The 26830-nt window shown below is 40.7% G+C and overlaps 2 protein-coding genes across 2 annotated transcripts in view; one reads left to right on the forward strand and one right to left on the reverse strand.

The window, feature by feature from the left end:
• Window positions 1–205: 205 nt before the first annotated feature.
• Window positions 206–19697, reverse strand: tmc5 (transmembrane channel like 5). The gene is made up of 21 exons (XM_049572733.1): window positions 19586–19697; window positions 18962–19135; window positions 15628–15839; window positions 15348–15425; window positions 13166–13282; window positions 12952–13054; window positions 11787–11868; window positions 11414–11674; window positions 10261–10403; window positions 9974–10118; window positions 9492–9644; window positions 8947–9113; window positions 7805–7880; window positions 7585–7682; window positions 7392–7487; window positions 6010–6085; window positions 4611–4744; window positions 4238–4411; window positions 1748–1826; window positions 1551–1643; window positions 206–1459 (listed from the first exon to the last, which is right to left on the reverse strand). Exons 2-21 carry the CDS (start codon window positions 19033–19035, stop codon window positions 887–889), a joined length of 2934 nt encoding a protein of 977 aa, XP_049428690.1. The 5' UTR covers window positions 19036–19135; window positions 19586–19697; the 3' UTR covers window positions 206–886.
• An 891-nt stretch (window positions 19698–20588) lies between these two features.
• The window catches only part of nomo (nodal modulator), a 34502-nt gene continuing 28260 nt past the window's right edge, over window positions 20589–26830 (forward strand). The window contains exons 1-9 of the mRNA XM_049570885.1: window positions 20589–20731; window positions 23329–23593; window positions 23701–23849; window positions 24025–24180; window positions 24267–24352; window positions 24438–24583; window positions 24658–24805; window positions 24883–25065; window positions 26549–26694. Coding sequence (XP_049426842.1) covers window positions 20716–20731; window positions 23329–23593; window positions 23701–23849; window positions 24025–24180; window positions 24267–24352; window positions 24438–24583; window positions 24658–24805; window positions 24883–25065; window positions 26549–26694 — 1295 coding nt within the window. The 5' untranslated portion in view covers window positions 20589–20715. The remainder of the gene's footprint in view (window positions 20732–23328; window positions 23594–23700; window positions 23850–24024; window positions 24181–24266; window positions 24353–24437; window positions 24584–24657; window positions 24806–24882; window positions 25066–26548; window positions 26695–26830) is intronic.

A 26830-nucleotide genomic window follows, 5' to 3' on the forward strand; every position in this document is an offset into this window, starting at 1 on the left:
GTGGACACTACCCAAGATGTCACCCATTGAATGTCTTTTCCATGACAGTCAATCAGTGGTTAGGGTGATCTCCAGAGTTTATGAAGCTCTGTTACCTTTTCTTTCAATTCCTGAGTCATTAAGATCAATAACTACGTGGGAGAGAGATTTAGGTGCAGAATTCCAGTATGTGGAGGGACCTATGTGACAGTGGTGTTGAAAGAAATATTCCAGACTTTATTCTCCTTGAGAAAATGGACCAGCATTCTCCATTACAATTGCTTACAATATAAAGTTTGTCAGAATGTGTGACAGTATACATGCTACATGAAATCTGTGAGCTCAGACAGGATGGTACAAAGGTGTGCAAGACTTAATTACATCTCATTCTACAAACACTTACAGAATACATACATACATATATACATATATAAGGCAGGTATATTCAAGATACAATTTATGAGTTTATAATTATACCAAGCTTGATCTATGTACTCCAGAGATTTTATTAAAATTGAGTTAGTGTCTTTTAGAAAATGGTGTAACCTCTGGACCTCACAGCGTTTTCATTTCCATGTGAAAGCCTCCTCTAGACATGGGGTTGAGAGGTCAACTGCCAAGCTTCTCAGGCTACATATATATTAATACATTTTCATTTCAAAACGCATAACTATTGCTACATTTTCAGTCATGAACAGTCGTTGACCTGCACTTGGACAGCAATTTACAGCCCTGTTTACTGAGGAAGGTCCCACTTTTCATGCAGTGTTATGGACTAAGAACTGATACTGATTCATCTATCAGTGTCAACACAAATCATAACCTGACAAGTGTGATTTCAGTCATTGAAATCACTGTTCTTTATAATCATCTGTCCGCGTGGTAAGATGAAGTCAGACCCCTCTGGTCAGTAACCGTCATCATACTCATTCTGGGCCTGCTGCCGGGCCAACATGGCCTGTATGAGAGCGCTGGAGCCTGCTGGAGCTGGGTTTTGTGGAGGAGGTGGGACCATCTGAGTCCTGTCCTCTGCCTCTGCTCTCTGCCTGGCTTGCATGACCTGCATCATAACACTTGAGACAGAGGATGGCTGATCACATGCATCATCTGTGACACCCTCTGCTCTGTGTCTGGCTTGCATCGCCCGTGTGACAGCGCTGGATGTGTTGAGAGGGTTTTCAAAAAAACCCGTGCTGTAATAGTCATCACTCTCCTGACCCTCGGCCCTCTGCCTGGCCTGCATGGCCTGCGCGAGGGCGCTGGAGGATGATTTATCTCCATCTTGGTCCTCAGCTCTCTGACGGGCCCACATGGCCTGAATCACACTGCTGGAGGTGGAGATGTCAGAGGGAATGGGCACACCACCACTACGTCTTTCTTCCTCCTCTTCAAGCTGCTGGCGAGCGAGTAAAGCCTGAACCATGGCGTTTGAGTTGGACTGGCCGCTTGAGGAGTTGTCATCTGAACGCCGTTTGGTGTGCTGAATGACAGGAGAAAATACGCAGCGAGGTTGATAACATATCTCAGGCTGAAAGGTGATTAGTTAGCATGAAGGAGTCCTCACAACAAACCTTTTTTTGATTCCTCTTTTTGGATTTTTTATCAGGATGAGATTTCTGAAGATTCTGGAGTTTGTCTAACAAGAAGGACTTGTCTTTCCCTTCCTGGTGAGAGAAAGAAAAGAGAAAACAGAGTAAGAGTGATGCAGCCATTTGGACACATACCAAGTACCAAATAAAGGCAAAAATATACAAAAGCACACACTCACATTAACAATCTGTTGTCTCAGTAGACCAATAAGCTGCTTGCGGCCCTGAGTGACTTGCCAGAAGATGTATATAATGACGCTGAGAAGGAAAACATGTAAATATTGTAAACAACATTTGCATACTGACACAAAATATGCAAAAATGTACATGAACACACACAGTCTGCATCAGTCGATGTTTTAATAGTCAAATGATTGTCAGGAAAGGCACCGCAGCATTGTGACTGAACGGCACCATGGTTACCCTGCATGTCTCAGGAAACCTTAAAATCAGTGATCTCAAAGGTTACTGCTTCAGCCATGACAGGTGATAACAATACTACATACACAACACACCTAACTGTCGACACACTGCCTCTGTTAATTCGCTTCTTACAAAGATTTCTTTGAGGGGCGGTTCACCCCAAAATCAAAGATACACATTTTGTTTCCTCTTAGCTGTAGTGCTCTGTATCAATATAGACTGTTTTTGTGTGAGTAGCTGAGTGTTGGAGAGAGATGTCTGCCTTCTCTTGAATATAATGGAACTAGACGGCACCTGGCTTGTGGTGCTCAAAGCACCAGAAAAATACATTTGATAAACTCAACAGCAATGTCTCTTTCAGAAATCATGACCCAGTTATTCAAGATGATCCACAGACTTTGTTTGGGCAGTTTCATGTTCGAACTGCACCGCTCAATAAAGTTAAGGGCACACTTAAATCACACATTAGATCTTGACAAACAAATTATTCAAGTTGAAAATCTTTAATGATGTACATTGTATAATTTATTGAGAACAAAATGACGTAACAATGTTCAATGGAAACCAAAAGCATCAACCCACTGAGGGCTGGATTTAAAATCACACTGAAAATCAAAGTATAAAATTGGCCCCTAAGTGGCTGTATACACTCCCGAAAACATCTGGGCGTGCTTCTGAAGAGTCAGCGGATGATGTCCTGGGGGGGAATCTCCTGCCAGACCTGGATCAGGGCATCAGTGAGCTCCTGGACAGTCTGTGGCAGTACTAGGCAGCATTGGATGCACTGATGCATAACGTGCCATAGGTGCTCAGTTGGATTCAGGTCAGGGGAACAAGAGGGCCAGTCAATGGCATCAGTGCCTTCATCATCCAGGAGCTGCCTACACACTCTGGCCACATGAGGCTGGGCAAGCAATCGGCCCATTCCTAACAGGCATGTTGTTAATGGCTGTTGCACTAGACTAAAAAGCAGTCATGAGCATGTCATGAAATTTTGTACAGACATACATGGTCCTCAGAGGATGAATTCACCATAAGGTCAAAATTTTAATTTGTCCAGTATTTTGGTTTAGGACCAAACACCTGCAAAACTAGTGACATTCCAATCGGCCTCAACTGTACGTCGTGTTTACTGTTGATTAGCTAATGGATTCCTGCTGCTAACGGTCCAGCCCCAACTTCACCTGAGTGCTGTGGTGGTACACGCCAATAAACGTCCAATACACAGAAAGTAAGAAGAAAATACAGGCAGAGAGAAGAGTCTCTGCAGAAACACACACTGTCACACAATTCTAGTGAGTCATGCATGATGATTGGGAGGGATTACTTCTGTGTGAGTATTTACATTGTTTTTTCAGGAAAATCCTGCACAGTGTATCTTTAATATTACTATTTATCTCTAAACACAGCTGTGCCTAAGTACAGCCTCATGAGCCACTGGCATGACTGCATAAGACACTGAATGTTTCTGCTGATAAAGATCATGTGATATGATGAAAAGCTCCTGAACAATGGACCTTGAGGTGACGTTGTTGTGTTGACATTAAGAAGAACATCTGAGCGGCACATAATAAGACAATAAGGGCCGTTTCATACTCAACACACTCAACACACGCAACTCGAGAAAACGACGCAAGCAACGCACTTCCTTTGATAGTCAACACATTGAAGGCAAGCGACGCGGGCGACACTTGAAATGCAATACATCGTTCGCACAATAGGGGGTGACAGAGTCAACGGTGCGTTCCGGCTAGCCAGTACTGCTGTAGCTAGCTAGTACCTTATTTATTAGAGTGCAGGGCACTAGAACTGTCATATAAAAGGTGGTGTGCCCGTACGGGTTTGCAAAGTTTTTCCTCCTCACCCGCCATATTTCATACCTGCTTCTTCTGTGAATAACAAAAAGTGGTTAATTTCAAGTACGTCGCTTGCATTATCACCCCTGCTGGCAACGCATGGTATTACACGCGTTGCTGCATTGCGTATCAAAAAAATGGACAACACATTTTGAGAGGCGAGTACGTATCATGACGGCCAATGCGTCTCGATGCGTCCCAATGCCTTTCACGTCTGCGTGCCTTTGCGTCGACTATGAAACTGCCCTAATTGTAGTAGTTTTTTTTCTTGTGTTTGATCTTCAGGCCCAAAATGACTCAAAAGGTGTTTTGCTAAAATTAGCTGGATTCAATTTGCATCAGCACAATAAATGTAACACACACAACATGACACTTGCAATATGCACTTACATTATGATGAGTGAGATGAGAAAGTAGAAGATTTCACTCCTGATGACATTTTCGTAGATCCAGACAGCCCAATGAGAACCAGGGATGTCCTGCAGATCATCCATCCACACTCCAACCACACTGAAGGTGCTGTTGAGTCCCCGAAAAGGACCGCACTGCTCTGAGGGAGTCAATCTACAGGGCAGGACAAAGTGGACAAAACAAGACTGAGGTGTGGTTTTGGGGGGATTTGTGCACTGGGTATGAATGCAGCACATGTCAGAGACTGGTACTGTTGAGGTTTGTGATCATTTTATTCTTGTAAAATGACTTCCTTTGACTTCATGCTGTTAATGTGATATAAAAGTTTCTAATGGTCAAAATGACCTCGTACCTCCAGGCAGTGTATGCAACCATGGACAGGGCTCCCACAAAGAAAGGGAAGAAGAGGAGGGCGATGAAGATGGTTTGCATCTGAGCTGCTCTGCCTGATCGCCGCGGAGGCTGGCAGTTCTGGGTCAGGCTGACCTGGGGGAGAGGGAATAAAACACACACACATGAACAAAAACAACACAAACCCCATTTTTCATTCATTACTGCAGTACCTCATACGATATTAAAGTTTACAAACCCATGAGGTCGTTTCAGCCTTAACATCATATCGGTTTCACTCCATAATAGAAAACCTAAAAACCTCATTAAAGCTTTGAAAAGCATTGCTTCAAAGGTCATTCAGCATGTTCATGAAACATTCAGCACCACATCCAGCCTGGGTCAAATTACCAATCATACTGAATTAATCCTCTGGAATTGATTGACCTTGCCCGGTACAGTGCAACAAAAGGTTCACTCCATAAATCCCAAACCCTGCCTGTCTTTTCCACAACACAAAATAAAGCATGTTGTCAGTGTGATGAAAGGATTTAAATAAATAATTTAACCAGGTGCACAAATAGCGTAACGTGAGCCTAAAACATTATAGAGCATCTTGGCCAGCATGTGCCTATGGCCATGTGTAAGAGCGTAGGTTTACATGTCTTTAATTTTGTAAAAGAAAAAAAGTTCCCTGCAACTTTCATGTTTTCATTTTTGGGGACACATGTACATGTGCCATGCGTCTCCCTCAAAATCTACACCTATGTTCATGTACCCTGGAAATCCAAAGTTCTCGCGAGAGCGCAATTTGAATTTGCTCAGTGAGTCACTCCGGCAATCAGTAATGATGCTCATTACCCATGCTGTTGGAGCCGAGCTGCACCAATCACATCGGTGTATCTGATACAGGCGGGCCAGAGGCAAGCTAAACAGATGACGACAGCGCTGCGACGACGAAGTCCGGAATCAGTCAGTAAACATTGCAAGATGGCTACAGATGAACACCAGTTGTTTGAAACGACTTTGGCCGCTACAATGAACGAGTTAGACTTGGCTTTTTCTCTAAAAGAGGAACAGAAGACGGCGCTCGAATCTTTCCTTTGCAAGAAGGACGTTTTTGCTGTTTTGCTGACCGGATAGGGCAAGAGTCTAATCTACCCGTTAGCTCTGCTGGTAGCTAAGCTCTGGATACGTCACCCCGTGTATTGTTCTGATTGGTCGTAGTGTTTTCCAATTGCGTGATATTTATAAATGCATGCTTTGTGCCACCCCTCGAGGTGGGCCATTTGCATTACTCATAGCCAGACCCTAAATCTTTCTAGATTTGGGTCTGGATTTCCAGGCTAATGTTCATGTATCATCATGGCTGTTTTGTTTACAATCACCACGGCCTCTAAACTTTATGAACCTGCTTTTACCTTCTTTAAGTAGAACAAAATGAAGAATTTGAGGATCTGAATGGCCGGCAGCAGAGGAGAGAAGTAGATTCCAATCCTATGGAGAGAAAATAGAGGATAAGCTTTATTAATAAATTTGCACTGAGACCAGGGGAGAAAACACAAATCCTTCAATTCCACTGAGTTATTAGATCCTTTATAAAGTGTTGAATATATTGTCCTATCTTACACATGCTCTGTTCTCTACTGGGCTCTATGGGTAATCACGAGCACTCATTTGCCCACTGAAATATGCATAAACGTAGCTGGCCACTCAGGACATGCCTACCTGATTAATAGGACTGGGTATTGTTTGATACCGATACCAATAGAGTACTAACTTTGATGCCCATAATGTAAACTTTTTTGATGACAACTTGATGCTGAACTGCCATCTTCATTAAATACGCCACGCTCAACTTCACCACACCACAGACTGTATGAGTTGTAGTACCTGCTGTCGGGGGAGGCTGAGCTCTGCGCCACGGACAGTTGTGATAGTCCGCCCAGCAGCACACATTCAGTGACAAAGCTAGCTGTTAGCATCACACGAGTAATGTTACAGTAACGATTATTAACGTAGCCATCTCATTGTTAATGTGAGTTTTTGGGAACGTTTAATGGCTGGGTGTTGGATGTTAGCTGCTGCTGTGTCTTGCTAACTGGGCAGATGTTGAACTGATGATTTGCCAGAGGAGAGTTGCTGCAGAGATGGCAGCAACAGAAAGTTTGCTGATCCATCGGGGAGTCAGGACAGTCAGAAAGAATGACACGCAGGTATTTTTTGACTGAAGACGTTTTGATACTTCTTGATACTGGATTATTTCAGTCGATACCTTAAAGGTCTCGTTTACCAGTACCCAGCTCTATTGATAATGTGTGAATCCCATAGTATATAAGGCAGCACACAACGCTGTCTGCTACCTTGTTATGTTAAGCGTTGCTGATTTGCCCACCGGTCAGGATTAATAGGGCTGGGTCTATGTTATGTCACGACAGAGCATTTAAGCATCAGGCCCGACACATTGTACTCATAGAGTCCAGTAAAGGCCGGAGCCTGTGTGACGTAGAATGAAGGTTACAATATTGTAACCCTAGTTCTATTAGCAAAGGTGGGGTCCTCTGCCTTGGGGCCCTGTCGCTCCTATGTTGCTCACTGAGGAGGGTGTAGGATAGCAGACAGTGTTTGCTGCCTTATACACACATATTCAGATAGGCGCGTCCTGATTGGCCACCTACATTTATGCAAATTTCAGTGGGTGAATGCCTGCTGGTAATTTGAGGAGAGTATTACCCAGAGTCCAGAGGGGGGCTTGTGTGTGCTAATAGAAATAGGGTTACAATTTCATAACCTTTGTTCTTACCAGGCCAGAGTCTGTGCGTAGATGAGTTCGAGGACATTTCTGGCTACGTCAAACTCTGGAACCCCCAGACGTGGTAGTAATCTCGTTCCAATTACACTGTTGTAGACAAATAATTATAATTTAGAACTGATGTTAAATTTTCCCATTTCTATGATTCTGAAGAGTACAAACAAACTGAACCTGTTTAACTCACTTGCTAAGAAACTCTCCAAAAAAGGATCCCAACATCAGGAAAAGGAAATCAAAAATGACCAGACGGTACAAAGCCTGTCCCACCATGGACTCCCAACACTGTGGAGAACACAACAAGGTCATGAATGACTGCTTATATTGATGTCTATTTAGTCTATTAATGAAACCAATAATGGTGTGTTGTAAGATGGCAATTAAAGGTTCATCTCTGTCAGACATACTGAAAACTTGTTAGCCACCACGTTCATCCAGTGATAACACAAGACAGCCAGAATGGACATCTTGAGAAACACATTTCTGTGGGAACAGAGAAAAAAAATCCAAGAGTTATTGACGCTTAAAGTAATTGTTTAACATTGTGTCTTTGCTTTTTTACTGAGAGTTAGATGAGCAGATTGACACCACTTTCAGATGTGTACATTAAGAATGAAGCTGGAGCCGGCTCCTGTTTGCTTAGGGACTGTTCATTATAACGGGGGAGAAATGGAGGAGGCACGTCATATATTAAGCACTGGGGAATTACTTTTAATTTTTGTTTTGGCTTCAGGAAGTGACATTCTACTTTTGTTTTATTTATTATTTTGAAAGGTGTGTGTTTGAAAAAAATGCCAAAATTACACCTCGTATCATAGCCAGATTTTCACATTTCTGACAATTTCTGAACATATCATGTGTGATAAACACTTCAGTCAGGAAACATACCCAGATCTAAGCTTAAAATAGTGATATTTCATCAAAATCTCTTCATTATACATGTTCCACTGATAAATAATGACATTCCCTTAGCTTAGCATAAAAGCTAGCAACATACTGAAACAGCTAGCCTGGTCCAGCACTGTTCGAACCTATAAAAGTAAGGGATCAAAATGCATATATATCCTATGTAATCATGAGCCAGTAATTTGCATGTAACCCATGCATTTGGGAAGGCTGCGATCACGTGACCAATCACAAGACATAGGAATTTCCCCCAGGAGTCTGATGTTCAGAACTGTGGGAAACCAAGGGAACTTTGAGTCATTTTAAGGTTCTTATGTGAATGTGAAGGAAAAAAAAGTTTCAAAATGACTACTTATGGTTTGGCGTGGGAGTAGTCAAGTAGTAACCACCTGTGTCATTTTTATGCTTCATTTTTACCGTACGGGTTAAACAAATGAGATATGTCTTGGTGAGTAGTGAGCTTTAGAGGAGCTGCTAGGCAGAGCCAAGCTAGCTTTTTCCTCCCATTTGTAGTCCTTATGCTAAGCTAAGCTAATCGGCTGCTGGCTCCAGTTTCATATTTAACAGACAAAGTGGTATCAATCTTCTCATTTAAGCAAGAAAGCATAGCATTTACAAGCTATATGTGTCCCTGCTATCGTACCTGACCACCAGAGCATAGATCTGTCTGCGCTGGCTGGAGTAGGGCTCAAACTTGTTGAAGAGGGAGTAGAAGAGCGGGACGACCAGGTTCATCAGAGACACCACAAAGGGAACCAGGAGAGTCTCTGCCTCCTCAAGCAGAGACCAGCTGGCGGTGTCTGTGGCCTGCTATAAAGATAACAGATGGAGGTCAGCTCAAGATAGCGCTAGACGAAGAACACTGCGTGCAATATCATTCATCAAACCCTGCGCTGCTGGTAAATGACTTGACACATTACTGTCAGTAGGTTGCAAGCTTATGACGCATGCTGATAGGGATTTTAAAGACCAGATACTACCATGCAATAAAGTACTATCACACACGTTTTCTACACATGCAGTTGATCTGCAACTGTGCAAGGAAGGAGATTTAATACTAACTGAATTGGATAATATGATTTTTTTCAGACAGTGGAAAAACTTTTTTATGTTCTCTGTCTTTATCCAACAAAAACAACTATTCCACTTTCACAGTTAAGACCAGCTATTCAATATTAGCTTGTGTACCTGCTGTTCGTATTGGCAGAGGTAATGAATGCTAGCTCCACAGCCAACAGCCAAGCCAGTGGAGAGGAGCCAGGAACCAAGATGAACTCCAAAGTGCTTCAGCTTTTCAGAGAGGGTTAGCAGCTCCCTCTGGGCCTTCTCTGACAAAGACTCCTGAAGAGGACAAACATGGCGATTAAAAAATAATGAGGCACGTCATGGGAATTAACCTCTGAGAGAGCTAAGTATCTGAAATTTGTTGAAAGCTAATTATGAAAATATAATTTGCAGTTATGAAATGTAACTGCAAAGCACAGTGTAGCAAGTTGACGAATATAAATTAGAGGATATGTACTGTATTAAATAAACATGTCATTTATAGCTTCTTCTGATGTATTTCATGACATGTAGCTGAAATGATTCTTTAGTAAAACACTTCTCTCTTTCCTCACCTGGGGTCTTGATTTACAAAAGTGGGTTTGTAACAGTGAATTACTGCTCACCTTTAGTTGGACACGTAGATTGTTCTTACGCTGTCTCACTGCTCTCTCACTGGTAATATTAAAATCCCAGCTGCACAGAAGCTGCCACGCGCTGTTTGAAGTCGAGTCTGCTAGTACGTAGTTTTTCCTGAATGAGCTGGCCATGCTGCGTGAGGAAAACATGTGATGCACATTTTTTTGTGTTTTAACTATTGTTAAACTGAAGAAAATTTTAAAAAGTCAAGGAAATGTACCATAAGCCAAAATATTGTGATTTACATTTGTATTATGCAGACAAATGGACTGACCTGAAGATAAGTGCGATTCCACACAGAACCATGTAGACTGCAATAGTGAAGAAGTAGGCTAACTGCATGTTGTACTCCACCAGACCCACCAGGGTTTCATTGCTGTAGCCACCGTAGTACATGACGGTGTAGTTGAAGTAACCCTGGAAAAAACAAAACCCATTTAAAATAGCACTTGTATTGAGCATCTGTATGTTAATTAAACATAGCCTACATTAATCGTATTTCTTTTTTTTTCTTCCTTTTTTTGCGACTTTGGAGCACATCAAGCTGTCAACAAACACACAGTTGCCTCTTTATACATCCAGCAGACACAGAGCGGCATTAATGTTCTTTCAGAGTTGTAATTCTGGCGACCTGACAAATGTAATTCCAATATTTACTCTCCTTTTAGCTCTGTTTTGGTCTCAACCAGCTGGGCAGGTAGAGTACAGTTAGCTTATCTGAGTTTTTTGGCTAAAACAGCTGGCTGCTGTATCTGTAAACAACACTAATATCAGTTGTGGGAGTGAACCAAGACGTTAAAGCAACAGTTCACCCTAAAATCAAGTAGTAGTGCTATTTATCATTCTAGACTGTTTTGTTTTGGTGTGAGTTGCAGAGTGGTGGAGATATTGGTGATAGAGATGTCTGCCTTCTCTCGAACATAATGGAAATAGATGGCACTCGACTCATGGTGTGCAGAAGGTAGCATGCATCGACTGTTGGCTCACTTAGCATTACTGAGCTAACTAACATTACAGCTTAGCTGAGAAGGACATCATTAATGTTTACATGTTGCACTGTCATGAGGATGACCCTCTCATCCATGGGTAGATGCACATTTCCTTCTGTGTGGTGACACTTGGCGGGTGTAGTTTGGTAAGAAGAAAATAGTCCCTACATGAAACTGCTCACAACAAGGCCTGTGGATTATCTTGAGTGACCATGTCATGATTTCTGAGAAGAGACATTGCTGTTGAGTTTTTCAAATGTTTGTTTTGTTTTGTTTGGAGAACTCTTCAGCGTTAAGTATAGTAAGTGCATTCATTGTAAATATAAAAATATTGATTACAGAAACTCTAAATTGCACAATGATTTGACGTGTTAAAGACCCCTTGGATTGTTGTGGCTTTACAAAATGGTATGTGGTGTGCTAAAAACCTCCACTTACAGCTCCAGTCAGTATCTCCAGCCCACTGAAGCTCACATTCGGAGGTATGTTGGGTGTGAGGTCGTAAACAAGCAGCGGGATGGTGATAAAGCCAAAGTTGACCAGGAAGGAGAAAATGTTGAACATGAGCAGCCACTTGAGGAAAACAAAGTAAGAGAGGACGCTGGTGCCAAACTTGCCACTGATCTCTTTCATGATGCCTTGCCACAGCTGCAGGGTCTGCCTAGCTGAACTTAAACTGTAGCCGCACCTGCGGAAAGACTGAGAGAACAATTTGTGACATGTCAAGCAAAATGAGTGCAGGCTATCAATCAGCTGGCTGTACTCAAGATGAGTTGTTTCAGTATGGTGTTGCAGCATATTGTTTACTTACCAGTGACACATTCTCAGAGCAATCTGCAAAACATGTGAACTGGCGAGATTGTTTGGAAGACTTGAATGCCAGCACCTGGCTCCTGTGAAGATAATTTACAACACAATTTAGTGTGATTTAGTGCCTTAAAAATATATATTACCTAATGACTTAGATGAGATGAATTAGATGAATTATGACACACACAACCACGGATGGATTACTGAACAAGCCTGCCGGGCACAGGCCCAGAGGACCAATGTGTTAGTGGCCCCCTGTCCTTCACCTGCTAAATGTCTCTCAAATGAACAAACACCAGCCATAACGACAAAAATGGGTTAAAGAATCTGACTACAGAGAGACATAAAACAATTACAAAGAGACACAAAATGACTACAAAGAGACACAAAACAACTACAAAGAGACACAAAATGACTACAGAGGATACAAAACAACTACAAAGAGACACAAAATGACTACAAAGAGACACAATATGACTACAGAGAGACACAAAACAATTACAAAGAGACACAAAATGACTACAAAGAGACACAAAATGACTACAAAGAGACACAAAACAATTACAAAGAGACACAAAATGAATACAGAGACACAAAGTGACTACAGAGATACACAAAATAACTACAGAGAGACACAAAATGACCAAAGAGACACAAAATTACCTCAAAGAGACACAAATGACAACTGAGACAAATTACTACAAAATGGCACAACATGACTACAAAGAGTCACAAAAGCAGGAATAGACGCATAACAACATCGCAAAAGGAGGTAAAACAGTTATAAAGTCTGTGTGTCTTGATTCTATGTAGGAGAGGTGATGGGGCCTTTCATATATCTGTGTCCATGGGCCCATTGTCTTACAATCCGCCCAGGGACACAACACTAAAGTTATTTTTTAAAAAAGTTGGATTTTCTGTCATTATAATAGATTGTTGTGTAATGTGCCTTGTCCCAAGTGAACAGCGTGTGTACCTGTGTGTGTTTGCGCAAATATACGTAACGTTTCCTCCAGTGATCTACATTGCAACACAGCGTCACCTTGTCTTTGTAAACAGAATCTTTATTTTATGGCTCTCAGCAGGGTGTAATGGTTAACTCAGTGCCTGGAATGACACTGACAAGGAAGCTTATCGCCTTTAACTGCTTGTCAGTCAAAACCCACCTGATATGTTTCTTCTCTTCAAAGCTCATTGGAAGGTCTCGAATGGCCCGAATTCGGTCTGTTGTTGACAGGGCAACGAGCTCTTTGACGAGGTTCTGTTCCTCTGTCACACACAAGATGACAAGATATAGCCCTCTCTGTTAGACTACCATCCAGAATGCAGATCAGGTGTCACACTTCACATCACAATGCGACACCCGCCACAGGCTCTTACCGTTCTCCATCTCACTCCTGATGGCATCCTCTGTGAGAGCTAGGTGGGCCGGATCACCGTCAGGAAACATGCTCATCCTCCTCATTGTCATTCCCCTCCATCTCATTGTCATGTTCCCTGGATGAACAAACGTAAACAGAGAATGTGTTTTGCTGTTGAGCAGTGGCTGTCATGGATTTTCTTTTAGGCGGAGCAAGGTGGCAGTCATTTAGGTTTGTAACGCCTGCACCTGCTCACACAAATATTTGCTCTCCCACAACATCCTGACAGAGATTTACTTTCTTCTCTTTGCATTTTCCTGATTAATGGAGACACATGAACTTTGTGTGTACTGTAAATGCACAAATTGAAAGTACAGCTGATAGCAGTGCAATACAGTATGAGCTGGTGTAGGTGCTATCATGCCTCTGACTACATTATCTTTACATCTGATTAAACCTATGATACTGAGGCTGCTGGCACCGCAGCCAGGCTACTGTGCCAACTGTGTTGCTTAAGTGAGATAGAATGGTAATGCTTAACAATACAGTCTGCATAATGGTATCAGTGAGTATAATAGTGGTAATAGTTAGATAATATTCTTTCAAACTCTTTTCCCTTTCTCTCTCCTTCACACATTACAAGGAAGAAAACAATTATATGTATATATGTTGTATATTGTGTATATGGTATATGTGCATTTGTGTGTAGATCATATGTATATATCTTGTGTGCCCACACCCCACAAACCCATCTCATCCCGATCTCACACACACACATCCTTGTACTTCTATCTTGGTGAGGACCCTCTTTAACACAATGCATTCCCTAGCCCCTTACCCTGGCCTTAAGCATCGCAACTAAATGCCTAACCCCAATCCTAACCTGAACCTCAGTCTAACCTGAACCTTAAAACCAAGTCTTAGCGCTCAAACAATCATTGGAAGAAGTAATGTCCTCACTTTGAAAAATGTCCTCACTTCTTTGCTAAAGTATGCTCTTTTGGTCCCCACTATGTAGCACATACAGGTACACACACATACAGAAGCATGCGTCCATCTGCATACACAGTGTGTATTGTATTCCTTGTTTTTAGTTTGTCATTTTTTGTTTCTTTGTCCCCTTTTGTTTTTATTGTATGTCTCTGACTTACTTTGTTTAATCTTTTACAGCTGTTCATGTGTTCCTGTACTTGTGTTTATTTGGTCCATTATCACTTTATTAAACATTTTAAACAAGTAAAATAAAATAAAACAATATGGCCTGCAGGTTTGATCCCGGGCGTGGGAGCCCTTCTGTGTGGAGTTTGCATGTTCTCCCTGTGTCAGCGTGGGTTCTCTCCGGGCACTCCGGCTTCCTCCCACAGTCCAAAGACATGCAGATTGGGGACTAGGTTAATTGATAACTCTAAATTGTCCGTAGGTGTGAATGTGAGCGTGAATGGTTGTTTGTCTCTATGTGTCAGCCCTGCGATAGTCTGGCGACCTGTCCGGGGTGTACCCTGCCTCTCGCCCGATGTCAGCTGGGATAGGCTCCAGCCCCCCCATGACCCTCAAGAGGATGAAGCAGTTAGAAGATGAATGAATGAATGAATGAATATGGCCTGCAAATTACAGTGTAATTAAGCTGTAACAAAACTAAGAGTCTACAGCCACGCTAGCAGCTCTGTGAGTTTGTACATACAGCTATGATTTAAGCTAAGTCCGTCCAATATTTGTCCTGCTGTTTTAGTCTGGACTAAAATGGCAAACCATCTGTCAAACTGACATAGAGTCATGCTGCTTTTGTGGCTATAACTGTGAAGATGTCTCTTGATGTTAAAGGGTAAAGATATGGTCAGTAAGTGTATACAGTTTTATACTTTTACAGACACATTTTAAAAACCTTTAGATCGTGTCCTTCAGATTAAGACAACCTTTTCCTTACAAACCCCTTCTTCTCTCTCTGTCTTATTTTCTCTGCCAACTTCTTTGTCATCTGTTTTTGTGTGGAGCCTCCATTAATAATTATCTAGTAGGACTTTGCTAAGTTGATAAATAATCAGAGTCAACAGGTCAGCAGGAGCGTCACATTTATATTAAATTATTTCCTCGTAATAGACTCAACAACTTTGTGTGTGTGTTTAGCGATACCCTAGCAACAGTATGAGAGTTTACAGTAACTGTGAAAGGAAACTGTGGAGAGAGATTAGTGTAGCTCTTACCTGATGCTGCAGAAGGAAGGTGAACAGGATGTGATCGATCGTACTGAGAGTCACCTGGGATTTGGAACGTACTGTGATCTGAATAAAAGACAGGAAATAGGGAGGACAACAGAGGTGTCACTTAGCAACACAGAGAAGCACATAGAAAACTGTAGAGACAATTGACACAGGCAAACAAGAGCTCAGCACCAAATACTGTTGCCTTTTTTTCTATGATACAAGAAGTAAAATATTGTTAGACTGTTTAATAAGCTCAGTTGTTCAGTGCTGGTCCACTCACTGTGGTCATGCTGCCATGGAGGACTCCCAGAGCGCGTTGAGACGAGGCCCATGGGGATGCTTTCCCTCCCCCTCCAGCTCTCCTCCTGCCAGCCCCCCCAGGGCACTCCCCCCACAGCATCATCCCTGCTGGTCTGACCAGTGTACGAGTTATACACATCCACCCTCTCACCCCTGGCATAGGGGTTAGCATGGTGGGTTCTGTTGGAAGACCTGTGACAGCATGAAACAAATAATATGTGAAGTGAAACTGCTTATCATTAAGGTCAGTTCATGTTTATGATACTTGAGAGCACTGGGGTTATCAGTTCAAGTTATCATTATCCTTATCTGTAGTCACAGTTTTTCTCAGTTGCTTATACATTTCTCGAATCATCCTTAATATTTGCACAACAGTAAGTGCATTTCCCCAAACAAGTTGTGCACTTTTTCAGTACATCAGCCTCAACAGTACCAAGTTACAAATTACTGTGTTTGAGAGATTGATTGCAAGAGACTGGACGGGATTCACATTTATACCTTTACTGTTTGTACCGTCATTTGTTGACTGACCATGTCATTGTGATACAGCAAAGAAAAAGACCAGACTTTTTTACAGCACCACAGAGCATGAAAGGGAAATAAAAAATAAAATTAGAAATGTAAACAAAGGAAACACCTCTTGGGCAGAGCTGCATGCAGCTCTGAACCTGTGAGCTATTTTAGAGCAGTGGTTCCCAACTGGTGGGTCCAGGTCCAAAAGCAGATTCCAGGTCCATACTGAATGGGCCGCAAGTGAATCGTGAACATGTCAAGTTTGTAAAAAACACACTTTATTTTGAAGGACAGTGAATTTTTGGCACAGAGCTCTGACTTTAAAGTGCCATTTCCTGCTGTAGAGTGCGTGACTAAAGGACAGCTACATGACAGACATATCAAACTAGCTCAATGACATGGCCAAATGCAACTATGATGGTGAATATATTGAACTGTGTGGACCTTGAGCAATGAGTGATATCTGGACCCCGTGGCTGGACCAGTTGGGAGTCACTGTTTTAGAGAGCTAGTTGCTCTAACGCTTCTTACATTAGTGAGAGTCAGGATTCACCTGAGAGTAATTCATCAACTCAGGACAAATTTACAAAACAGTAAAGTAGAAATGTGTAGAAAATATGTATGACAGATAGTGACAACTGGTTCAACCATTTTGCATTCAATGACTTATACAATGAACTAATATTTTGGGGGGTAACACTGTTCAACAGAAAACCAATATACTACAATTTCATCATCATGACATATGCAAATAATAATGGAGGAAACAGCAGTTATACATAATCATTTGCATGAATGTGCCAAAGCAGGGCTGAAAAGATGTCATATTTTACTATGTTTTTATGATGGCCAACGGAGTTAACAATAAGGATTTTATCACAATGTCTAATTTTAGACATTCCAGATCAGGCAAAAGCTTCCCCGTCAAGGGTTTTGTCACATGTAGCACAGAAAATGTCATCTATCTATTAAAATGTCCATGTGATAAAATTTATGTAGGTAAAACAACACGTATGCTAAAACAAAGGATTAGTGAACACAAGAGCTCCATCAGACAAAATGATATTAATTATCCTGTAGCTCGTCACTTTAATTTGTGTTCTCATCCTATTTCTTCTCTACGTCTTCAGGACATTGAACATATTAAACTGCCAAGAGGGGGGGTATAGATAGGAGGTTATGCCAAAGAGAGCTTTTCTGGATTGATACTTTAAATGTTCTAGAACCCACTGGTCTTAATGAAGATTTTGATATGAGTGTTATGCTGTAGATCAGGATGTTTCTATTCTTGTTGGTTTGTTTCTTTTTTGTGTAGAGCAGGGGGTCTATGATATATGACGGCTCTAGCCTGAAACCCTCCTATAGCCCCCTGCTCTATTTTTGATCTATTTTCTATCTCATTTTGGAAAAAAAATATTTTTGAAGGTATTTTTTATACCTGTGATATTTGTTTTTGTGGCACTTTTACTGTAATATACTTTGTGATTGTTTTTTGTTTTTCTGTATTCACCATGTTACACTTCTTTTTCAGTTAATTTAGGTCCCTTCAGTAGGATTCACAGCCTACACCTGAAAACTACAATCCCCAGAAGGTGGTGTGGCCTCTAACTGAGTGTACACAGGTGTTCTGCATACTGCTGATGATTAGAGCAGGAGTGACATGTTCTTAACCTGCCTGTTCATTGTGTGTGCTGTATGCTCTGACGAAGGTCTTACTGACTGCAAGCTAAGCAATATATGTGAATTTTAGTGCAAATTTAAGTGTGCGGAAATCCCCTTTTTTCATCACAATGTCTATTGAAAATTTGAAATAAAAATGAAAATAAAAATAAAATATTAATGATAATAAGGCTTTAAGTAACATTCCTCTTAACTCTATTTATTGTGCATTTTGTCTCTTTTTTTTAAATTAATTACAATCAAAATACAAGTGTCTGTAACCATAACTACACAAAATTGTAAAAATGAATAAATAAAAACTTTAAACAATTGCAAATTGATAGTGAAAAGCGACAAAGAGGCGTTGGATTATTTAAACAATATTATTCTTTCTGTGTTAACATAATTTTTTTTATTTTTAAATATATCAGTTATTGTTAATACTGGTGAATGCAAAAAAAGGGCTTTGTTTAAGAGAATAAGAATTTTCTTGTCTGATGTTCACAAGTGATGATGTGGACGCCAAAAACCGAAGCAACTGAAAACTTTAAGTGTCATATGTATGACTAATATGGAGGTGATGTTTTTCTCCTCTTGTGCAGTGGATGGTATACGCAGGTATATGAGATATACACACCTCTTTCTCTGGCCTTTACAGCATATCCACTTATCAGCCAAAATGCCATTTAGATATATAGACAAGCATACCCACTTCCTGCTTAGTAACCTACCTATCTACCTAGTTGTACACCCACCTCATCAAGTAATGCACCAACGGGTAATTATAGTGATGTAATATCCTACAAGGAAGTACAAGATTAGAGACCAGTGGACTAATGTTTTTGCCTCTGAAGTTTAGTGTAATGTTTTTTTTTTTGGAAACTTTAGACCTTAAAGTTTTTATCCCAAATTATAAAAAATAATTGAGTCATTCCTACAGCCTGGGGTATAGCCAAGATAAACTCCACTCAGCTGTGTGTTCCTTGAGGACATCCTGTCCATTCTTTCACATGCTCTTTGATTACAAGTACAAACAATACATGGCACTCACTCAAACACATTCCTGGATAAATTAAAATAAGGGAAGCTTCTGTTTTTTCAATGATAAATGACAAATCCACATTTTCCATATCACCACAAACCTTCTATCAATTTCCAGAGTATCGCTGTCATGGTAGGCAGGGTTGAAGAATCCTCCGTTGCTGTAACTTGTCATGAGATCCTTCAAATTGATCCTTTTGCTGGAGATGATCCCTCAGCTCACCCAGTCGCTCTTCAGTATGTTGGTGATTGTGTCGTCCAATTCCAGTAACACACTGTAAAACACATGCTTTTTAGTGTGCTATAATAGTGTGTTTGATTATATGCCTTAATGACATGTTGTATTGAGGCTGTAACTGCCAGCTAAGTCAACTTTAATAAAGCCTAAACATGAGGGCCGAGTGCCTCTCTGTGCTCAGAGTGACAGGTACATTGCTGGGGGGTAAGCATGTGTAATCTAATCTCTTGGTCCCATCCTCATCTGTTCATCATTAATTCAAACATCAGATATGGTTTCCACCACAAGTAGTAGCCTGGCTCTATGGTTCTCACACAGAGTCACTGAAGGATGGCAGAGTAGGAAAATCTGAATAGCAATGAACAGAAAACTACAGCCCAACAAATCATAAATGAAAGTTAGAGAGAAAAAGGCTCAACACTAGGATGACAACTATTGCATGAGTCGAACAAGGCTGTATAAAACATATTCCGTTATAAAGCCTTACCTGGTAAATGTGTTGTGATGTTGAGAGAAAACACAGAAGCAAGTCCTGATAAAACGCTGTCGAGCGGCAGGAAAGTGTTTCTTTAGAAGCCCGAGGAGTGAATGAGCCTGAGTGAGATAAAAAAAAAGTCCTGTTGTCTACCAGGAAGTGTGTGCTGAGTTCATAAAGGTAGAAGTCCACTGCTTAAAACCGGTAAAACGCTGCAACATAATGGGAACTGTAGGACACAATATTTCTGGAGTTTGAATCATTTTGCAACCAAAACTCAAACTCTGCTGCATTAGTTTTAATCATTTTATTCTTAATGTGTCATCTTTATTTTTAATGTGTCTTTCACTGTATGATAGTTGTCTCAAAAACACTGCGGTTTCATGGTATCACAGTGTTACAGAATTATTATTATTATTATTATCATCAGTCAAAATGACCCTTAAAGGAATGAAAACAGAGAGGGTTATTTTTGGTTGAACAAACATTTTATAACTATAACTGAAACCTAAACCCATTTTGTTAAAATGGAAGTTTGTGTAAAAAGTCTCCCTTTTGAAAATAACTAAAATAGAGATTCTCCATCCAGTTGCATTAAAAAAAAAAAAAAAAAAAATCTTAGATAAGCAAATGTACAGGGTATAATAACCGTCAGTTTTACTGTATATCTTGCAACCATAATGGGAACTGTAGGATACAACCAAAGCTCAAACTCTGCTGCACTAGTTTTAATCATTTTTATTTTAATGTGTCTCACAAGAATCCCAACTTTTTGTCGGAGCAATAAACACTACAGTACATTTTTAACCATTTCAGACAAGCTATTTAATTTTCTTCTTTTTTAAAAAAAAATAATCTAACACAACTTAATAGATGAGGACTTTAACATAATAATAAATAATGAATAATTTAAATTAAAACCAGCAAAGCAGACGGTCAGAAATGAAGGCACAGTTACACAGTGAGAGTAGTACTGAGGTCTGAGCTGCTCCTGATCCACATTCAGGAAGTTGTCTCTGGGAAAGGCTGTGTTGTCTTCCTGACAGCCGACAGTCAACTCCAGCTGACAAAGTCTGCCATGTTCATTTCCAGCTAATATTATTACGCAAGAAATAGTTATTGTCTGTTCAGAAACGGGAACGATGGAGGTCGACTCAGGTAAACTCGAAGTTAGCATGATACTTTTCTCTGTAGCTATTAAGTTAGCTCATTAAAACTTAGCGCAGCATTAGCTAACAGGCTAGTGGCGTTAGCTGTAAAGTTAGATAAAAAAGCCGCTGACAGCTTTGACTTGTTAGTTAATGATTTGATAAAGGGTCTAACGAAAAGCTCAGGTTACAGGTTTAAAGAGGTGTCTGGCTTTGTCGGAGTTTCTTTATCGTTACGTGTCGAAACTCCGCTGTCGGCATTTTTACCTGCTGAGTCTGGCTCTTGTCAGCCATTGTCTCCTGTTGGAGTAATAAACACAACCAGGGACACAGAGATAGTCTCTGTCAGTGTTTGTTGCTCACTTTAAAAACCCATACTTTATTTGCCACAAACAAAAACCTGACATACTGATGTTTAAACTAACTAACAGCCAGAAATGTCCCGGTGACACAACCACCAAAGATATCAAGTGAAAGGTAATTAAAACACAATTTTCAGACACCATATGCAACAGTAAAAATTTTGTTGCTACCCAATGCTAAAACAAGTATGATGCAGAAGACAGTCATGCTCAGGAGAAATTCATTGCCAGTGTATATTGTGCAAGACAATATTACAGATCACTTCAAACTTATGTCAAAACAGCATCTCCAACATTTCAATTTCAGGAATTATAAAAATGAATTGTGTTTGTAAATTATAGAAATGTGTATTAGGGCTGGACAATATGAAGATATTAAATCGTTACAGAGATATGAAACTATATATCGTCTTAGATTTTGGTTATACTAGTATCGTGATGTGGCATAAATGGTGTTTTCTCCCTCATTTTAAAGGCTGCAATATAGTAAAGTGATGTGAATGTATCAGCTTAGTGGACTTCTGTATTTGTTTTAATGCTTGTTTTAACACACTTATCCGTTATATTCGCGTTATTATGGTTATTGATCAAAAATCTAATTATGTTAACATTTTCTGGAAAAAACAAACAAACAGCAATCGTCTCCACAACTTTGTCGCATCAGAGGAGGTATTAAGACCGAAATATTGTTATGGTCTACTGTGTCTCCCAGTCCTAGCATTGATGAGTTAAAAATATAGAGATATAGCCTAATAATTATCAGGACATATCGCCCAGCCCTATGGTGTATTTATCAAATATATACGTGTATGAAAGAAGAAATCTCCTTTTGAATATAATGAGATGTGATACTTAATGCCCTATTTTCTTGGCATTAAATTAGGGGTGTAACGATACATCGATCCACATCGATACATCGATTCATTGATTAACGATCCAACTACATTGATGCAAAATTAAAACATCGATCCATATCGTCATCTTAAAGATATACCTTTATTTTGAAATTCACATAGCACGTCTGTGTCACCATTTTAGTGAACAGGTCTATTTTTATTATTTTTTTGATACAGAAGAATACTGTTTTTCATTTAAATGCCTGATACCTGGAAGAGCTCAGAAATAAAATGGTCAGATCATATTCTAGTTGTTTTTGTGAGTTGATGTAAATGATTGTGTTTGATGGGCATATGATATTGCATCATATTGATCACAGGCCCCTGAATCGAATCGAATTGAAATCGTATTGTGACGGACTTTGTGATATCGGCAAACATTGTATCGTCATCCAAACAAATCGATACAATATTGTATCGTGATGAAGCTGGTGATTTACACCCCTATATTAACTGTGTAGAAGCACGGGATGGATACTATATAATTCAAAGTCAGGCAGTTGGGATTTATGTTTATTATAAATGACTATGTATGTGTATGAAGATTAAAGTCAGGTCTGCTATGAATTCATAGGAATTGTGGCTAAATTATAATTCTGAGTCTGACTTAACTTTTTTTAAAAGTGATGATAGTTTTGTTTCTTTTTGTTGAGTTTATATGTGGTGTTGTAAGTATGTCAGTATGTATGCACCATAAAACTACAATTAATAGCCCGGCCTGCGCTATTATTTGCATATATCACTGAAATCAAGGGGCTTATATTTTGGACAGGCGTCGATATGTATCGAGATTAATTCCTTTTGACACAACACTGTTGCTCAGCAAAGATCAAGAAATAAAATCAAATTGTTTATTTAAACCAGTATGAATATTACTTGTATAAAAAATAGGCTTCAGATACCTCAATTATGAATCATTGATTTGATCTAGCTCTAACAGACAGCGCATCAGAGAGAGGGAGAGAGATAGGACACTTGAGGATTACGACACTCGGCATACTGACACAACACCACTTTATCCTTGGATTAATTTATGAAAAACCCTTTTGATTCTTTCGATCTGAGGACTCTGACGGACTAAAGGAATGTGAATAACTTACAGGGTAACTGAGGAATGGACACATAATTTTGAGGTTACCAACAACTTCTGAAGAACTTCTATTAAGAAAATGAACTGCTTGTCACTACATTTAGTAGCTAACCTCAGTCCAGTAGTGAAAGAATATTACATCTCACAGTCTGTCTGTTTTACCATATCATAACTGCTGGAAATGAAAACAGACTTGAGCACCAGGTTATCAAAAATCTTAAATCTGTAAGGTCTAATTTTGTTTATTATCCTTTTCAAGTCTTCTACACTGACAATAGTGGAAGGGTCAACAGTAACCCACTGCTGGACCAGCTCCCCAGCTACCAGTCCCTGCTGTACCGCAGGAAGTCATCGGCTGCTGGCACCAAACGTAGGAGCAGCTCCAGAGGGAGACTTGGCTCTTCAGGCAGTGGGAAGTGGGGCATTAACACATTCAGAAGACATAAGGAGAAACAGAAGAGCCTGATGGAGCAGAGACCCGTCAGGGAACTGGCCAAGACCATGGCGGATAAACGCAGAGAGAAGTAGGACAGACATTATTAATGTCTGAAAATGTTTTGTTTGTTATGTTTAAAAAGTATCATAAAGTGGAAGCTCTCAGCTAACAGTATGTCTGACTGTGACTTGTTAGAACGCAGCGCTTGGAGGATGATCGAGAGCTCAGCAGAGTGACGCAGTTGAAGCACAACACCAGCAGGTATCTGAGGAGGCTGAAGGATGATGCCCAAGAATGGGTGAACTCCCTGAAGCTCTGGAGAGGAGACATCCACCTGATAGAGGGTGAGAGATGAAAGATTAAATGGACTGTAAGAACTGTATCTTCAGCCTCAGAGGCATGTATTGATTTCTACTCAGGATGGCTGACATGAGTAAACATACTGTTGATCTAACAGAAAGTGTATCAGTTGTGGTTTTGTTGCTAAATTCTCCCTTTCCTCTCTGTTACATTCAATAGGAACGTTCGGCACAGGGATCCTGTCTTACTTCTCCTTCCTACGCTACCTGGTCATGCTCAACTTGATCATCTTCCTGCTCATGTTCAGCTTCGTCATGCTACCCCTCATCGTAGCCCCCAGCGCTTCAGGGAACATCACCTACAACCAGAACGAGGGTGAGAGGATGCTTGTTTGTTCAGCCTTGAGCACAAACCAGGCATAGAATAGTTGTAAGCTTCTGCTTCCCTGTGTTTTACTACAGGAGGTGTGTGCAGTTTTTATCCAAGCAGCGCCCGGCGAGGTCTGGTGATCTTTCATGAGCACATTACAGATCTGCTGTCCGGTGGAGTAAGTCCTTACACTTCACATTTAATGGTCCCTGGATGAAAACAAAGTGTGGTTTCCTCACTCATTTTTTGTGCTTAATGTGCAGGGTTTCCTGGAACAGACCTATCTTTTCTATGGCTACTACAAGGCGGACAAAATACACTTTCCAAAGGCTACATATAATCTGCCGCTGGCATACCTGCTGGTCACCATTGCCTACCTGTTCCTCAGTCTCATCTGGATTGTTAAAAGGTACTGAATGGAACAAAAAACACAAGGTAAACTTTGGTTTCTGGAAATGTTTTTAACTTGAAATAATCTTCCAGGTCTGCCACAGGATTCAAACGTAACCTGATTCAGGATGAGGATCGCTTTCAGAGTTTCTGCAACAAGATTTTTGCTGGCTGGGACTTCTGCATCACGAACGAGAATGCCGTGAAGCTGAAGAGAAGCAGTTTGCTCTATGAGCTCAGGGTTAGTGGATCGTCATTTGTTTGTCTCATAAATGTTTACCTGCCTTGCATTAAAATTGCATGTTCTTATGTCCCCAGACGGATTTGGAGGAGGAAAGGATCAAACAGAAAATAGCAGATCGCACTCGCAAAGAGAAGTGTCGGATTTACATCGTCCGCCTCATTCTCAACCTTTTTGTCATCTCCGTACTGGCTGGTTGCTTCTACAGCATTTATGTGGCCACCATCTTCTCCCAGAAAGTACAGATGGATAAGATAAAGGTAAAGAAATGTTTTATTATTATCCTTCTGTCCGAGCACCTGCTTGTGGCTACTAGAAACTTCATTTCAACTTAAAACCAGATTTTGTGTGAGTGACATCACATAGGTCATTAGAGGGGAAGTTCTGTTTTTTACAACCTGGACCATATTTCTGGCAGTAAATATGGTTGTTTACTCACCCAGATAAGTTTGGTGTCATTTGGAGTCCTTCGGAAGATATTTAGATCTGCGAGAGCCGCGTACATCCATATAGTGGGAGTGATCGGGGCAGCGACAATGAGGCTCTAAATAAAACATTATCTGCCGTGAAACTCGTTCATTTCACCAATATGTTTTTATGAAACGCTAGAGTTGCTTGTCATCATCATCATCCGGGTCATTTATACTGACCTACTAACCTCTGACCTGAATGATGTCAGAGGCAATTTGTAAAGGCAATCCTCTTTACCACCGAAGCATTCACCTTTCTGTTTCTCACTTTTTGTCACTGAGCACTATGTAATAATAAATTCATGTTTCGCATAAGAAGTGCCTCTGCTTTTTGTGCAGTGTGCGGGCTGTTCTACACAAGCGATGAGAAGAAACTAAAGAAATGTAAATTCTCATAGTTATTTACTTATCAAGCAAACAAATTCAATGAAAATAAACAACTTATGCATGTGTATAGACTAACGTTACTTACTCAATCTAAAGTTGCCCGTTCGGTCCTACAGGCTTTGGCTGGGTCTTCCCGTTTACTTTCGGGACACGAAAAAAGTCTCTACAACAGCCCGGTTGATCATAGAAGTGAAATCCTCTGTAGTTGACATCCAGACATGTATCGCCTGGCCACAAATCCCACTCGGAGCAATAAAGGCATTCCTCCTCTGTTGGCATAGTGAAACACTGTCCACAAGAACACCGCCAGTTAGCATCGGTTAGCTCCGACGTGCAGCGGTTTGTTGTTCTCTGGCCAGCTGTTCCTCTCTCTGCCTCCGCATCCTCCTTTCAAAGAGCTCCTCATCCGTATACTCTGGCTCAAAACGGTAAGGACATCCATCATATTCAAAGTCTTCGTCCACAACCTCAAAATCTGACAAATATTCAGCCATGTTTCAGCCTAAACAGAGCGTAAACAGAGCCTTGCTGGGTGTGCAGCGGCGTGATGACATCATCCAGGTCAGAGGTTAGTAGGTCAGTATAAATGACCCGGATGATGATGATGACAAGCAACTCTAGCGATTCATAAAAACATATTGATGAAATGAACGAGTTTCACGGCAGATAATGTTTTATTTAGAGCCTCATTGTCGCTGCCCCGATCACTCCCACTATATGGATGTACGCGGCTCTCGCGGATCTAAATATCTTCCGAAGGACTCCAAATGACACCAAACTTATCTGGGTGAGTAAACAACCGTATTTACTGCCAGGAATAAGGTCCAGGTTGTAAAAAACGGAATTTCCCCTTTAAGGAAATGTACTAAATAACGCTTGTTTGCAGGAGAATTTCATTGTGGATCTCATCTATGAGTATCTGCCCTCAATTGTTATCACCACGGCCAACTTCATCACCCCCCTCCTCTTCTCTGTTATCATCAATTTTGAGGACTACTCACCTGCCTTTGAGATCCGCTTCACTCTCATGAGGTACAGTGGACGTCCATTCATTGACCATTTACACATCCCTTCTCTCAGTGGGGATGCTAACTTGAAAAGTTATTGCATCGGGAGACAAACACTATCAGGGAAGAGTTTGTTCAATTTGGAAGCATCTATAGCCATA

Source organism: Epinephelus fuscoguttatus, linkage group LG3 (assembly GCF_011397635.1).
Source record: "Epinephelus fuscoguttatus linkage group LG3, E.fuscoguttatus.final_Chr_v1".
NCBI classification, from domain to species: Eukaryota; Metazoa; Chordata; class Actinopteri; order Perciformes; family Serranidae; genus Epinephelus; species Epinephelus fuscoguttatus.